Source organism: Stegostoma tigrinum, chromosome 36, assembly GCF_030684315.1.
Source record: "Stegostoma tigrinum isolate sSteTig4 chromosome 36, sSteTig4.hap1, whole genome shotgun sequence".
In the NCBI taxonomy this organism is placed as follows: domain Eukaryota; kingdom Metazoa; phylum Chordata; class Chondrichthyes; order Orectolobiformes; family Stegostomatidae; genus Stegostoma; species Stegostoma tigrinum.
Genome location: NC_081389.1, coordinates 25,144,484 through 25,158,910, shown reverse-complemented (window position 1 = coordinate 25,158,910; position 14,427 = coordinate 25,144,484). Strand labels below are relative to the sequence as shown.

Here is a 14,427-nt window from a genome sequence, read left to right as displayed (position 1 = left end):
TCCCCCCAACAGGCCTTGTCCAGCACGGCCCCACCGCCCCCCATGCCTTGTCCCACACGGCTCCCCCCCAGTCTCGCCCCTCTCCCCACCCCCCCACTTCCCCGAGAGGTGAGCACAGGGTAGATGGGGAGAAAATGTTCTGCCTCAGAGAGGTTCGAGATCAAGGAGGCACAGATTTGAAACAACTGGTTAAAAAAAGCAAAGTGTCGGGAGGGAATGTTTTTTTCTTGCAGCATCTGGTCAGGGTCTGTTTCCAATAACTTCTGTTTTTGTTCCTGATTTCACACATCTGCATTTGTTTTTGTTGAAAAGGTCTATAACACAGTTTGAGAATGTCGGGGAGATTGCGTCACCTGATGCATTCAGAAAGGAGACAGAGCCTTTCCTGAAAAGGGACAATGTGTAGGATTGCAGAGAGAAGGCTGGAGACTGGCAGCAAGTGAGGTGCCAGTTTGAAAACCTGGTGAGGGCAGCGATGGGCAGGTCCTGCTTTGTAATAATTCAGCTGTTTGGTCTGAAGTAGAGAATTCAGGAAGGAATACCATCAGGGAATTGAGAGGAAGGGTCTTTGCAGAAAGCAGAGAAATCAAGGTAATTTCAATATAGGTGAGCAAGTAAAAATTGACAGAAATTCAATTGTAGAGATAACAAAGTGTAGAGCTGGATGAAAATCCTTCTTCAGAAAGGGTCACCTAGGCCCGAAACGTCAGCTTTCCTGCTGCTCTGCTGCTTGGCCTGCTGTGTTCACCCAGCTCTACACCTTGTTATCTCAGATTCTCCAGCATCTGCAGATCCTGCTCTCTCAGAAATTCGTGTAGTAGGTTTCGACTGATCTCATGTCCTTCCTTTTCTCTAGTGCCCTGGATCAACTTGACCTGCAGAACTACAGGTGAGTGCTGGGAACTTCTGCTTTTAATCAGCATCACATTAAATCTCCCTCTGATCCTTTAAATTACAAGTAAAGGTTCCTCTACACTGTCCCATCCAACATTCCCAGAATAGAGACAACATGAGGTTAGCTACAGAATAAACCTCCCTCTACAGTTTTCCATCAGACTCTTCCACAGCAGGGATGGTGGAAGTGAGGACAAAGGTGTTGATTTTTAATTTTTGCTCCTGTTCCAGGTTCTTTTGTCACCAGGTGGCCAGCTTCACAAAGAATGCGTTTTCTCAACCAAGCCCAGCAGGTAATGGGTGGAATGAAAGTTGGGGTTGTATTATTGTGATTGTATTGGGTGGGGCCGGCGCTGGGGGGTGGGGGCGGGAACATAAAGCTGAGCAGCAGTTGGGAATTTGACCTCCCCAAACCTCCCCTCCCTTTTCAATGATGACATGACTGCTCTATCCCAGGCCTCAACTTCTCTTTCATGCCATCTCCTCATACTCCTCAAGTGCCTGATATTTCAACAATCTCTCCACACCCTCTTTAAGTATTTTCAGTGATCTAGCCTCCATAATTCTTTGGGGTAGAGCATTCCAGACATTCACTACCCTGTGAGGGACAAACTGCATTCATATCTTGGTTTGAAATTAGTGTCCGTTATGTTGTAAATATGTCTCTGAGTTCAAGATTCCTCCATTTGTGAAAACCTCTCAACACCGACCCTGCCAAGCCTAAGAATCTTGTATGTTTTAGTAAGATCACCCTTTTAATCTTTTAAAATCTAACTGATGAAGGCCTGATCTGTTTAGCTATTCTTGATAAGTCAGTTGCTGCGAGTAGTACTATACACAGAACTCCAGATGTAGCCTCACCAATTCCCTGTACACTTACAGTAAGACTTCCTTAGTTTCAAATTCGAAGCCCTCAGCAATAAAGTTCAAAATTCCAGTTGTTGTTTTAATTGTTCCCTGTACTTGTGTGTTAACGTTTTGTGTGACATGCCCAAGGATACTCTCTCTGCTGTGCTTTTGTACAGTTTCACTCCTTTAAACAACAGCCTGCCTTTCATTCTTCCCATCAAAGTGCATGTCTTCAACCTTCTCCTCCGTTCAACTCTCAAGTTTTTGCCTCCTCATCAAAAGTTGCCATCCACCTTTTTTTGGTATCATCAACAAATTTGGATCCATTACGCTCTGCCTCTTCTTCCAGGTCGTTAGTACACATCCTTAAATAATTGGCGCCCAAGGCCTGGTTCTTGTGGCACCCCAAAAGTTGTGTTTCTAACTAAATACTCCACGTCTACTGGCTCTCTTTTGTTAATTCTGCTTGTTATATCCTTTGTGAACTGCAGTGAATTTATCAAACCCGAATTCTCTTTCACATAGCATTGTTAACTATTTGATTATGTTACGCTTTTTGAAATAATCTGCGAGAGTCTTCTAATGAAAGGGCTTTAGCGTTTTCCAATGACAGGCTTTAGGCTAATTAGTCAATAGTTTCCTGTTTTTTTGTGTCCCTTTCTTTTTGAACAGACAGGAAACATAAGCAACTTTTTTATTCTGTTGGAATTGGTTTCAATTATCTGCAATTTTCCTGTTGCCTGTAATTTATAACTTTGGTCCCCTCAATGGGTCCCTTACTTTAGCTACTTACTTTCTACATTCCTGTAGGGGCTCTTGCTATTTGTTTTTTATTTCTTGGTGTTGTGGTAGCTTCTAACATTGACCACTAGAGACTAAGTGCAGGTTTACACTTGTTTTAATCAAGCAATGCAGGGAGAGTATAGCTCTGAAGGATTCAGAAAAACTGAATACTTTAATACCATAAACATCTCATTATCCAAAATCCAGCCGTGCAGTATACAAACTGAAAAAACAGATGAAGCTATGGCCTAGAGTGGATAATGTCTCATGTCTCCTTCACACAGTCATGAGCTTCTTTTTGACATGCAACTTCCTGCTAACTCTAACTTCTAGAACGCATAAGGTTCATTAATTTAAACTAGTTTAGGAGGGGGATGGGAACCGGAGCTACAGATCAGAGGATGGGATAGCTGGAGTACAGGCAGATACCATATGCTGAGAATCTGAGAGGATGGATAAGCTATTGATGGGGCCAAGTTACAGTCAGTGTGATGGGTTGAAGTAAATTTATTTTAGTACAAGAAATGTCAGGAATAAGGGTGAGGAACTTAGAGCATGGATCAGTACTTGGAACTACGATGTTGTGGCCATTACAGAGACTTGGGTAACACAGGGCCAAGAACCAGAGATAATGGGAACTGCAGATGCTGGAGAATCCGAGATAACAAAGTGTGGAGCTGGATGAACACAGCAGGCCCAGCAGCATCTCAGGAGCACAAAAGCTGACATTTCAGGCCTAGACCCTTCAAAGCTTTTCTGATGAAGTGTCTAGGCCCGAAGCACAGCTTTTGTGCTCCTGAGATGCTGCTTGGCCTGCTGTGTTCGTCCAGCCCCACACTTTGTTAACAGGGGCAAGAATGGTTATTGGATGTTCTGGGGTTCAGGTGTTTCAAAAGAAATAGGGAGGGAGGTAAAAGAGGTGGGGACGTGGCATTGCTAATCAGGGATGGTATCACAGCTGCAGAAAGGGAGGCCGTGGAGGAGGGTATGTCCACTGAGTCAGAATGGGTGGAAGTCAGAAACAGGAAAGGAGCAGTCACTTTATTGGGAGTTGTCTGTAGACCCCCCCAATGAGGAACAGATTGGGAGACAAATTTTGGTAAGATGCAGAAGTAATATGGTTGTTGTTATGAGTGACTTCAAGTTCCCTAATATAGATAGAACCTCCTAAGTGCAAATAGTTTGGATGGAGCAGATTTTGTCAGGTGTATCCAGGAAGGATTTCTGACTCAGTATGTAGGTAGGCTGACAAGAGGGGACACCATGTTGGATTTGGTGCTTGGCAACGAACCAGACCAGGTGTCAGAACTCTCAGTGGGACAGCATTTCGGTGATAGTGATCACAACTCCCTGACCTTTACTATAGTCATGGAGAGGGATAGGAGCAGATGGTGTAGTATTTAAGTTGAAAGTATTTAATTGTGGGAGGGGGAATTACAATGCTATTAGGCAAGAAGAATGGAACATAAATTGGGATCAGATGTTCACAGGAAAATGCATGACAGAAATGTGGACATTGTTGAGGGAGCCTTTGCTGAGAGTGCTGGATAGGTTTGTCCCACTAAGGCAAGGAAGGGGTAGTAAGGTGAAGGAATCTTGGATGACAAGACATGTGGGACACCTAGTCAAGAGGAAGAAGGAAATTTACTTAAGGTTGAGGAACCAAGAATCAAACAGGGCTGTAGAGGTCTGCAAGGTAGCCAGAAAGGAACTGAAGAATGGACTTAGGAGAGCTAGAAGGGGGTATGAGAAAACCTTGGTGGGTAGGATCAAGGAAAACCCCATGGCAGTCTACTCTTATGTGAGGAACAAGAGAGTGGCTAGAGTGATGGTAGGGCCGATCAGGGATAGTGGAGGGAACTTGTGCGTGGAGTCAGAGGAAAAGAGTGAAGTGATTCATTTTGGAAGATTGAATTTGAATGGACAATACAGGGATCATGGCAGGATTTTCGGCTGTGTGGAGGAGCAGAGGGATCTTGGGATCCACATCTGTGGATCCCTCAAAGTTGATACGGTTGTAAAGAAGGTGTATGGTGTGTTGGCTTTATCTTATGCAGCAGCCTTTTGTGCAGCACCTTGTCGAGTGCCTTCTGGAAATCCAGATACACCACATCCACTGGCTCCCCGTTGTTCACCATGCTCATAATTTCTTTAAAGAATCCCAGTAAATAGTTAAATATGAACTGCCTTTCATGAAACCATTCTGCATCTGCCTGTTGGGACAATTTCTATCCGAACGTTTTGCTATTTCTTATTTGATGATAGATTCAAGCATTTTTCCCTTACAGAAGTTAAGTTAACAGGCCCATAGTTATCCGCCTTCTGTCTACTTACTTTTTTCAACAGTGGTGTCACATTTGCTGTTTTCCAATCTAATGTAACCACCCCAGAATCCAATGAATTTTGGTAAATTACCAAGAGTGCATTTGTTATTTCACCCAACATTTCTTTTAGTACCCTGGGCTGCATTCCATCAGGGCCAGGACAGTTGTCTACCTTTAGCTCCGTTAGCCTGCCCAACACTACCTCTTCAGTGATAATGATCGCTTCTAGGTCCTCACCGTCATTAATTACTCACATGTTATTTGTGTCTTCCATTGTAAAGACCAACACAAAATGCCTAGGCCATTTCCTCATTTCCCATTATTAAATCCTTCTTCTCGTCCTTTAAACGACGAATGTTTACCTTAGAGACTGTTTGTTTGTTTTATCTTTGTAGAAACATTTGCTGTCTATACAGTCTGAGCTAGTTTACTCTCCTAATCCATCTTATTTCACAGCCATTTGAAAGGGACATGGAGGAAGTCCCCACTTGTTTTCCTGTTACACTTTCTTCCTGAGGGGGGCAAGCAGCTGTTGCTGGCCTGCTGTCCAGAATTCTGAAATTAGGGATGGGTGTGCTACTAGTGATGGCTTCTCTGTACTTTTCCAGGTCTTCTCCCGAATGTGATTGTGATGGGTGTTCTTCAAGGGTTGTACCTCACTGATCCTGACTCTGAAATCCTCAATGGAGGGGGCTGTTCAGGAATGATGGAACTGCACATTGCTGGACCTGAAAGTATTGTTTGATGGTTTTCTACAAGTTACTGTGAAATTAGTTGTGTGTGTGTGTGTGTGTGTGAGAGAGAGAGAGAGAGAGACTTCCTCTTTTGGTGAATGCTATTAAATTCATCCCTTTCTTTCTGTAACATTAGTGAGGGTTAACTGTCCCACAGTTCCTGGAGTTAACTGGTTAATGATCTGATGGGTTGTGCACCTCATATCACAGCTGAGATGAGTCATTTTCATCTGACTTACTGCAGAGGCCGTACGAACTTGGTTGACCAATCCACTCTGGTATCCTCCACCGACGAAAATATGATGTGGTTTCTGCTTCAAGACATGTTTGTAACGTTGTATTGTCCTAGACTTGAATGTTTGCTGGGAACAGTTTATTTTCAGGTTAAAATCACCTTTGACACAGTGTGGGGGAAGCACTTTATTAAATAAAAGTTTGCAAAAGAGTCAAGCAAGACTGTTCCTGTATATCTAATCCTGCACTGTCCCTGGCATGGCTGTTTGTCCCCAGTGAAGAGGTAGCTTTAGTCCAAGCCATTCTTGTTTTTCTCTTTAACTGTTTGTTTGTTTGTACACACAACTGAGGAACCTTCCCGCTGTTAAGAAATCATTTTTTCCAGACAACGTAATCACACTTTCCTCACCCTTCTTTCCCATGTTCTGCTGCAGAAGAATACCACTCACCGACTGCAGGGAACGGACTCCCTCCAGTTGCTTACATTACAGGAATACAGGTCCAGCGTGCGCACACAGCACAGTCTGTTATCAGAAACTGAATCTGGCTTTGTCTTTTACAGAATGCAGTAACAGGTGCTGTGCTTAAGTTATATAGCCACTACACAACAAAACATTAGAAAACATGATTTTTATTAATGCTGTGTACATTTTACAAAGCCAACAAGAACCAGAAAGTCTGGAATGTTTGGATATCTCCACAGCCTGGAAGCCCAGGATTCTCCTAGCTGAGTCAATGGAGCAGAAAGCCAAGTGTTTGCAGCTCCCGAAGGGAGATAGCTCACTCTTTGGCAATGGCATATGGTTTCTCCACCTCAATTTTGCCACAGTCTACGATGATTACATCTTTTAGGGGTTTGTCTTTGGCATCCGTCTTTGAACTCTCAACTTTTTTCACAACATCCTGTTTTAACAAGAGAAAAATTTTCAGCTGTCAGTTCAAGCCTCATCCCTGTACCTGGTGTGTCTAGTTCAAAGCTCTAGACTCAAATATTCCACCCATTCAAAAGGGGCTGCACCACAACAAGACAAGGAGGGGCCAGTGTTGGACAGGGGGTGGTCAAGGTCAGAAATCACAGGACACCAGGTGATATCACTGGACTATAATTTGGTGTGGTGTGACTTCTGACAAAAAGTAGCCAGAATTACTCACTCCTAATGAATTAGTTTCTCACACGAAGGAACTGGAAGAAAGAGTATCCCTTTGGAGTACAACCCCAGTTCAAATCAAAACAAGATGGTGGAGACATGTACCTGGCAGCATCTGTCAAGATAGAAGCTGTTTAATATTGAGCTCTTGCAGTTTGAAGAGTGGTGGGAATGAGGGGTTACTGGCTGCTAAAATGAGGGTGATAGAGGCTGTGTGCAGCACTCGCTGGTGTTCTGCTTGCTCTTTTACTGAAAAGCATTAGCAAGAATGTAATCTAGTAGAGTAAGAATTTAACATTCACCAGTGAACCTCCTCCATCCACCAAAGTCCCAACAGTGCCAGGACCACCAAGCAACTCGGGTTCAGTGTCCTTTAGGGAAGAAATTCTGCCTCCCTTCCTGGTCTGGGCTACCTGTGACTCCAGACCCACAGCCTCAAATGGCTGACAAGCCAATAAATGCTGATCCTGCCAGTGATGCCCACACCCACTGGATTCCCACTTCACTGCTGAGTCAAGTTGGTAAGGGGCAAACTGCAAACCCATGATGTGCTGAATCCCCCGGATACTGGGGACATGACTGCGATACAGTTCCCTTGCTGCCAAGCCATAATCTTAGAGGATGGGAGATGACAGACTGCCCCGTGGGGAGCTTCTTGCATCTTTTAGCCTCAGTTTGTGCAGATTAATTGTACATGAGACAGCCAGTGAAGAACTGGTGCTGATTCTTACCAGTCCTTCAACCACTTTTCCAAAGACCACATGTTTCCCATCGAGCCAGGTTGTCTTGGTAGCTGTGATGAAGAACTGGGACCCATTGGTATCTTTGCCAGCGTTAGCCATGCTGACCCAACCGGGACCATAATGTTTCAGCTTGAAGTTTTCATCAGGGAAGCGATCACCGTAGATACTCTTCCCTAGAGAGAGAGAGGGAGAAGGGGGAGACATTCAGTCAAAGCACAGTCCTCACATGGAGATGGCCTTAATTATTACAGAAGGCAACAGGAACCAGTGCACCAGCCCTGAATGCAGGACAGATGCTTCAGGTCAGCTTCTGAAAGACACATTGGGAGTTACTGAGGGAAAAAGCAAGGGTCTGACCTACTACCCCATCCACCAGATTCAAAATCAGGTTGACCACAAAAGTTCATGTGTGACCCCGCAAAATTCAAAACACAGACAGACAATCCCAGTTGTCCCAGTGCGTTCCGAGTGAAGAAAGTCAAGGCTAATCTCCGATAACATAAAATCCTGAAGTCAGTGCTTGGGACAGCAGGAGGAACAGTTATCGTGTAATAAACAGCACCATGTCCCCCAGGGATGTACATTCTGTACACGGCATGCCCTGCAACCACACACTCTCCCCCCCCCCCAAAAAAAAAGGCAGAGGGCCCTGCACCACTGTACCCACCCCTCTTCCCCCAAACAGATACTTTGCCCACCTGCCCCACACACAGAACGATCACACTTACCACCAGTGCCATCCCCACGGGTGAAGTCTCCTCCCTGGATCATAAAATCTTTGATAACTCGATGGAATTTGCTGTTTTTGTATCCAAATCCCTTCTGCACAGAAATTAAGGCAAATTAATGAGGGAACAAAAGCACCTGAGACACCGCCTGTGTGTGACACCACAAAATCCAAGATGTTACAGAGCGTTCCAAGTGAAGAAACTCAAGTTTAAACTGCAATAACAAAAATCTGGAAGCCAGTGCCTGGGATAGTAGGAAGAACAGTCATGGTGTTCAACAACTCACCTCCCCTGAAGCGAGAGCAACAAAATTCTCAACAGTCTTTGGAACAGTCTTTCCAAAAAGACCAAGTACTATACGGCCCGCATCTTCATCACCAATCTTAATGTCAAAATACACCTGGAAGAGGGAAATGAGGCAACAGTCAGCTGTCACTAGGCCACACACATAGGAAAGACTTGCCACCAGTTCACAGAATCACACAGAAATTTATGAATCATCACCTACTCCAAACTGCTGGGACCTTACAGCACTGGAGTGGGGCCAACATAGGAGAAGTATTTTCTGACTTTTAACTGGCTTGAAATTGAGTGTACTGCGATCAGGGAAGGAGAGAGAACAGTACTGCTCCTGTGCAGTACACTGGCAACCAAACCTGACTACAGGTCAGCAGACCCAAAACGTTAACTGATTTGTTTTATCCACAGATGTTGCCAGACCTGATGAGCTTTTCCAGCAACTTCTGTTTTTGTGCCTGAATCCTGGTTAAGGTCATTATTCAGTACCTGATCCGGTCCACTTCACCATGAACCTTTCACATTCATCAACGAAATACTGCTTCAGGAGCTGCACACTAAACACAGCACATCCCCCTACCCCGGCCCCAGTCCAGGTGGTCACTGGGCTACGTGTGCACAGGGCAGTGTTTGCCCTGTCACACAGTACGTGGGGATTTCAGCAAACAGAGGAACGCTCACATAAAACGATTTGTGCACAAATACACAACTGAGTTAGTCACATGCCTATTAACTGGACAAGGAGCTGACTGTTACTATTTGCCCTAAGCTATGGTTAATTCTGCCAGGAGTTTCCAGTTTACACAGGGAACTAAAAAAATCCTTCATTAAATAAATCACTGGCCAATATCACAGCAGCTGCAGGAGCAAGAGCTGTGCAGAACCCTCAGCTGAAACGAATCAGGACGAGCTCACTGTGACAAGGATATCCTGCCCTCTGTACGTTCACAAAATTAAATGAGGTTAGACCTTCTGCCCATCATGCCAGTGCCTGTGCTAACCTTCCAAAGAAGCAACTCACCCACTTTCTTATACAGCGTTGCAATTTCTCTTTTTAGGTATTAATCCAATTTATTGGTGAAAGCCTCACTTAATCCTGCCTCTGCTACAGTTGGGCATTGTATTCCTGACCTCAACCATTGCCAAATGAAAGAGCTGCTCCTCATGTTTATCCATTAGATAAGAAAAATAATCACATTAAATCATTGCCTTCTCATTTCCATTTCTTCCAGTGGGAAGAGTTTCATTCTCCCTTCCTACTTGTTCCAGACCCATCATGCTTTTGAATCTAACAAGTCTCCTCGGCATTCACACTTGCAAAGAAAATAGTCCCCTTCTCTCAATCTATGCACATATGGAAGTTTCCTGTGACCATTCTCAAATCGCTTCCACACACTCTAATGCTTTCCTAAAATGCAGTGCCCAGAACTATCCAACACTCCAGCTGAGGCTACACTGGTGTTATATGCACATTTCACCCAGCCTCACCTTAACTTCATCAGGACGCTCTACAGTCTTCCAATCAAAAGAGCCACTTCACTTCTCTGCATCAAATTTCAGATGAAACTGTCTCCCATACACCAATGTCTAGATTAATTTCTCTCCCAATACAGATGTAAAGTTTTTAAATATCTCAGCCTTGCATCCCACCCCTTACAAATACAGTTTCCCTTTGTAATCCCTAATTAGCCCTTCTCCAACCCAGCAGACCATCCACCTACAAGCAGCACCTTAATCTCTCTCGAGATCCAAGAAGCTCTGGATTTGGTCACCCTACCTTGACTCTGAGGGAATATATTCCGACTGTATGTGACTTTCTGCCAACCTTTCCAATTCGCTTCTTACCCCACTGGGTTACAGCGCAAAAAAACAGATGACCATATCCATCCTTACAGTAGCTTTCATAAACTCTCTGGCGAGGGGATGGTTTTTCTAACTTATTTGGTTAATCATCTTTAAAATAAACGGACAACCTGGAATTAGAGGAGCCAAAGTGCTCAGGAGCAGATCATTCAGCCAGAGAGGTACAGGGGGGCCTTGGTTTAACATGTCACCTGAAGCGCTCCCTCAGAATGACACTGGGAAATACCCAGAGATCATGAGCTCCCTGGGAGCAACCGTCCAGCCCCGCGCCCCCGCGGCCCACCCCAGCGCCCCCCCCCGCCCCCGCCACCCGCACCCCCTCATCCCGCGCCCCCGCACCCCCTCATCCCGCGCCCCCGCACCCCCTCATCCCGCGCCCCCGCACCCCCTCATCCCGCGCCCCCGCACCCCCTCATCCCGCGCCCCCGCACCCCCTCATCCCGCGCCCCCGCACCCCCTCATCCCGCGCCCCCGCACCCCCTCATCCCGCGCCCCCGCCACCCGCACCCCCTCATCCCGCGCCCCCGCCACCCCCTCATCCCGCGCCCCCGCCACCCCCTCATCCCGCGCCGCCCCCCCCAGCCCCCCGATCCCACCCCCACCCAACCCCCCGCTTCTCACGCCCTCCCCTGACCCGTGGCTGACCTTGACGGTGACTTTCGGGCCTTTCTTCCTGTCCTCGGCCTGCGAGACCCGGGGAAGCAGCAGGAGGCTGAAGGCGGTGATGAGGAACGTAGCGGCAACAACCAGCAGCTTCATCTTCCAGCGGGAGACATGCATCCGGGCGCCGGGAGGTCATGTCGGCGGGAATAACCTCACCAGGAGGCGGCGCCTGGTCCGACAGCGAGGCTTGAGGGGCGGCGCCACCCTGCAACATGGCGGCTGGAAGGGACCACCGAAGAACAACATGGCAGGACCTAGGCCGCTGTAAAACTCGTACTAACACGCGTACAAAAAGTAGTATAAATTTTTTATGCACTAAATAATACATAATATCATTATGTCTACTCATATGATATGCAAATCTTGTGATAGAGCTTTAAGTGAACCCCTATTCTTCGTCTAGTCCAGCAGCAGACCAACTCCCTTGATGTACGCATGCGCTCAAAGTAGGATCGTTCATTTTTCATGGAGTATCTCGAAATGAATAACCTTAAGGAAAAGATCTGATTTTGATTAAAATATAGATATAAAGAAAGAATAATAAGATAAATTTTCAAACGGTAAATAACATCTTAATTTATTTTAATATTTTCTCACTAAGATTTTTCAGCAGTTGATGAAACATTACCCCTATCCATTGTGGTACATCTGGAAACCTGGCAGCCTGCATGCCACGTTACAGATTTGCGATTGGCCACGTGGCCACCAGACGGCGACCAATCAGAAATGACAGGCTGTTGCGGTCAGCCAATGGAAAATAGCGGGCCTGTTCTCTGCTTGGGCCGATCTCTTTGGTTTCTGGATCAATCAGGAACGCGTGCTGGTGCTGTTGCTGGGCAGATTTGGGTAGTGGGCAGGCATTGGGGAGTGGGCCAGACAATAGAATATGCCCATGATTGAGCTCAGTAACTCAGTAAATACCACATTAACACTGGGGAGACCCTGGAGTCAGGCCTTCGAGGTGAAATTAATAGATTCACTGAAGATAAAACAGCACAACACAGGAACTGGCTCTTTCGCCCATGATGTTGTGCCAGATTAAACTAATCCTTTCAGCCTGCCCTTGATCCATATCCCACCATTCCTTGCATATGCATGTGCTTATCTAGAACTCCCTAAGTGTATCTGCCTCCACTTACCCCTTACGTCCCTTACAAATCCTTCCCCCCTCACTTTAGACCTATGCCCTGCAGTTTGGGACTCCCCTACCGTGGGGAAAAGGCCTTGACTATTCACCCTATCCATGCCCCTCATGACTTTATTAATCTCTACTAGGTCACCCATCTTAGGCTCCAATGGTCTGGTGGAAATAGTCCCAGCCTATTCAGCCCCTCCTTAAAGTTCAAAAACTTAGAAAAAAAAGCTTGTGGACTAAATGGTGTCACGTGGTGCTAATTAATCCCAAATGGTTATATTGTACTATCAGAGGATGGAAGGATGCAACCATCTCTATGAGTAATTATAGATAACAAAGTGTGAAGCTGGATGAACACGGCAGGCCAAGCAGCATCTCAGGAGCACAAAAGCTGACGTTTCGGGCCTAGACCCTTCATCAGAGAGGGTAAAACTCTCCGAAACGTCAGCTTTTGTGCTCCTGAGATGCTGCTTGGCCTGCTGTGTTCATCCAGCTCCACACTTTGTTATCTTGGGATTCTCCAGCATCTGCAGTTCCCATTATCACTTATCTATGAGTAATTATGTCTTTTTAGGAGACATGAAGGGCATAATAAACCCTTGTTCTTCTCCCCTCATTGGCTTTCTTTCTCCAGAAGCAGACTTAATTTCCTGAACCCGGTAATCTTTATCATTAACCATTTCAAGGTCTCATGTGGTAGTGTCCCTACCCCTGAGCCAGATGCTCTTGGCTCATATCCCACTACTCTAGAGTTGTGTTCAAGGATCTCTGAACAGGTTGGTCAAAATATCACTAAAACATTATTAGCTTTTATAAAATGTAATTCTATCATGTCTTGATCTGCAAAAACCCACTGCAGCGTGTCATCAATATTTCAATGATATCTCTCTCCCTGGAAATTCTGCCACCAGGATACATAGAGGGAAAACAGAATTGAGGGTGTTGTTAATATTTTAACTCCTACGAAGGAGAGGTAATGTTATGGGAACCCCAGAGAGGGGACTCAGCCTGTGTATACAGAGCCACTCGAAAAGAATTTGGTCCATGTGTGAACGTGGCAAGGAATGGGGAAAGAGCTGTTCCTTTTTCTATTTATTTCAGTCTCCAGAGCCTGTAGAATGCACAGTTTTGTTTTTCAAAGATCAGAGGGTTACCTAGAGAGAGCATTAAGAGGTTGAGGAACTTAGTAATTGTGATCTGTGTCGGTGGGTTCAATGCACTCAAACGGGTTTAAGATAGTAAAACAAAGGTAGTAAGTGATTAATAGATGAGCAGTTTTTTTCTGATGTCAATGTAAGTTTGTGTAAGTGTAATGTTAATTGAAATAATAACAGTAAGAAACTGAAATTCAGGTACCTTTTTAAGAAGGCTTTATCAGTCCTAGTAAGGTTGACTAAATCATAAGCAGTAACAATGATTAGGAGTGCAAGAGTTTATTTGTTATTAATTTAAAATGTGATTAATTAGTTATTTAAAAAGACTTCTGGCCTTTCAGCAATATGACCAAGTATCTAAATATAGATTAATTCAGTCATAATAATAATGACAGGGCAGCTGAGGTGTTGCAACTGCAGTATATGGGCGCTGCTGGATGATCCATGGATGGCAATTTGAAGGGAATGTCTGCGGCTCACGGTGATTTGTCTCAGAGTCACTGAGCTGGAAGCTGCACTACAAACATTGACACTCCAGACAATTAGATGAATTGACATAACAGCCTTTTGAATATATGAATCAGAGCAGGAGTAGGCCATTCGACCCCTCATTCCAGCCTACCTCAGTCAACTTCACACTCCCATGTACCTGTGAAGCTAATGGATACTGTTTGCTTTATGAGAGGCGGAGTAAACACATTGCGGCAATTAGTTTAGACTTGACTTCAGAACGGGGGTTCAAGGTTTTAGTTCGGATGCGTTAAGAGTTCAGTTCAGTTTGGGTGGTTGGCGGAGTTATTTCAGTGAAAGTAGTTTCTATCCCATGAAGCTTTTAAGGAGAGTTGGGTTAGAAAACTTCATGTTATTAGAACCGAGAA

General features: G+C 45.2%; 2 protein-coding genes and 1 non-coding gene across 5 annotated transcripts in view; 1 reads left to right on the top strand and 2 right to left on the bottom strand.

The window, feature by feature from the left end:
• LOC125446759 (sorting nexin-24-like) overlaps positions 1–6,030 on the top strand; it is a 29,393-nt gene extending 23,363 nt beyond the window's left edge. For all 3 annotated transcript variants that reach the window (XM_059640107.1, XM_059640110.1, XM_059640108.1), the window contains exons 5-7: positions 857–889; positions 1,126–1,187; positions 5,459–6,030. In XM_059640107.1, coding sequence (XP_059496090.1) covers positions 857–889; positions 1,126–1,187; positions 5,459–5,595 — 232 coding nt within the window. In that variant the 3' untranslated portion in view covers positions 5,596–6,030. The remainder of the gene's footprint in view (positions 1–856; positions 890–1,125; positions 1,188–5,458) is intronic.
• A 403-nt stretch (positions 6,031–6,433) lies between these two features.
• ppib (peptidylprolyl isomerase B (cyclophilin B)) lies at positions 6,434–11,405 on the bottom strand. Its single transcript, XM_048520907.2, has 5 exons — positions 11,243–11,405; positions 8,724–8,837; positions 8,438–8,531; positions 7,698–7,882; positions 6,434–6,721 (listed from the first exon to the last, which is right to left on the bottom strand). Exons 1-5 carry the CDS (start codon positions 11,375–11,377, stop codon positions 6,599–6,601), a joined length of 651 nt encoding a protein of 216 aa, XP_048376864.1. The 5' UTR covers positions 11,378–11,405; the 3' UTR covers positions 6,434–6,598.
• On the bottom strand, positions 8,113–8,256 carry LOC125446937 (small nucleolar RNA SNORA79). The gene has a single exon (XR_007246498.1). It is a non-coding gene; the product is annotated as a small nucleolar RNA SNORA79 (small nucleolar RNA).
• Positions 11,406–14,427: the final 3,022 nt, after the last annotated feature.

Coding starts and splice junctions, on each gene's coding strand:
- ppib (XM_048520907.2), bottom strand. CDS start 11,377: ATGCATGTCTCCCGCTGGAAGATGAAGCTGCTGGTTGTTGCCGCTACG. Junction 8,532..8,723: donor TTGCTCTCGCTTCAGGGGAG/GTGAGTTGTTGA, acceptor ATTTCTGTGCAG/AAGGGATTTGGATACAAAAA. Junction 7,883..8,437: donor CCGTGGGGATGGCACTGGTG/GTAAGTGTGATC, acceptor CTCTCTCTCTAG/GGAAGAGTATCTACGGTGAT.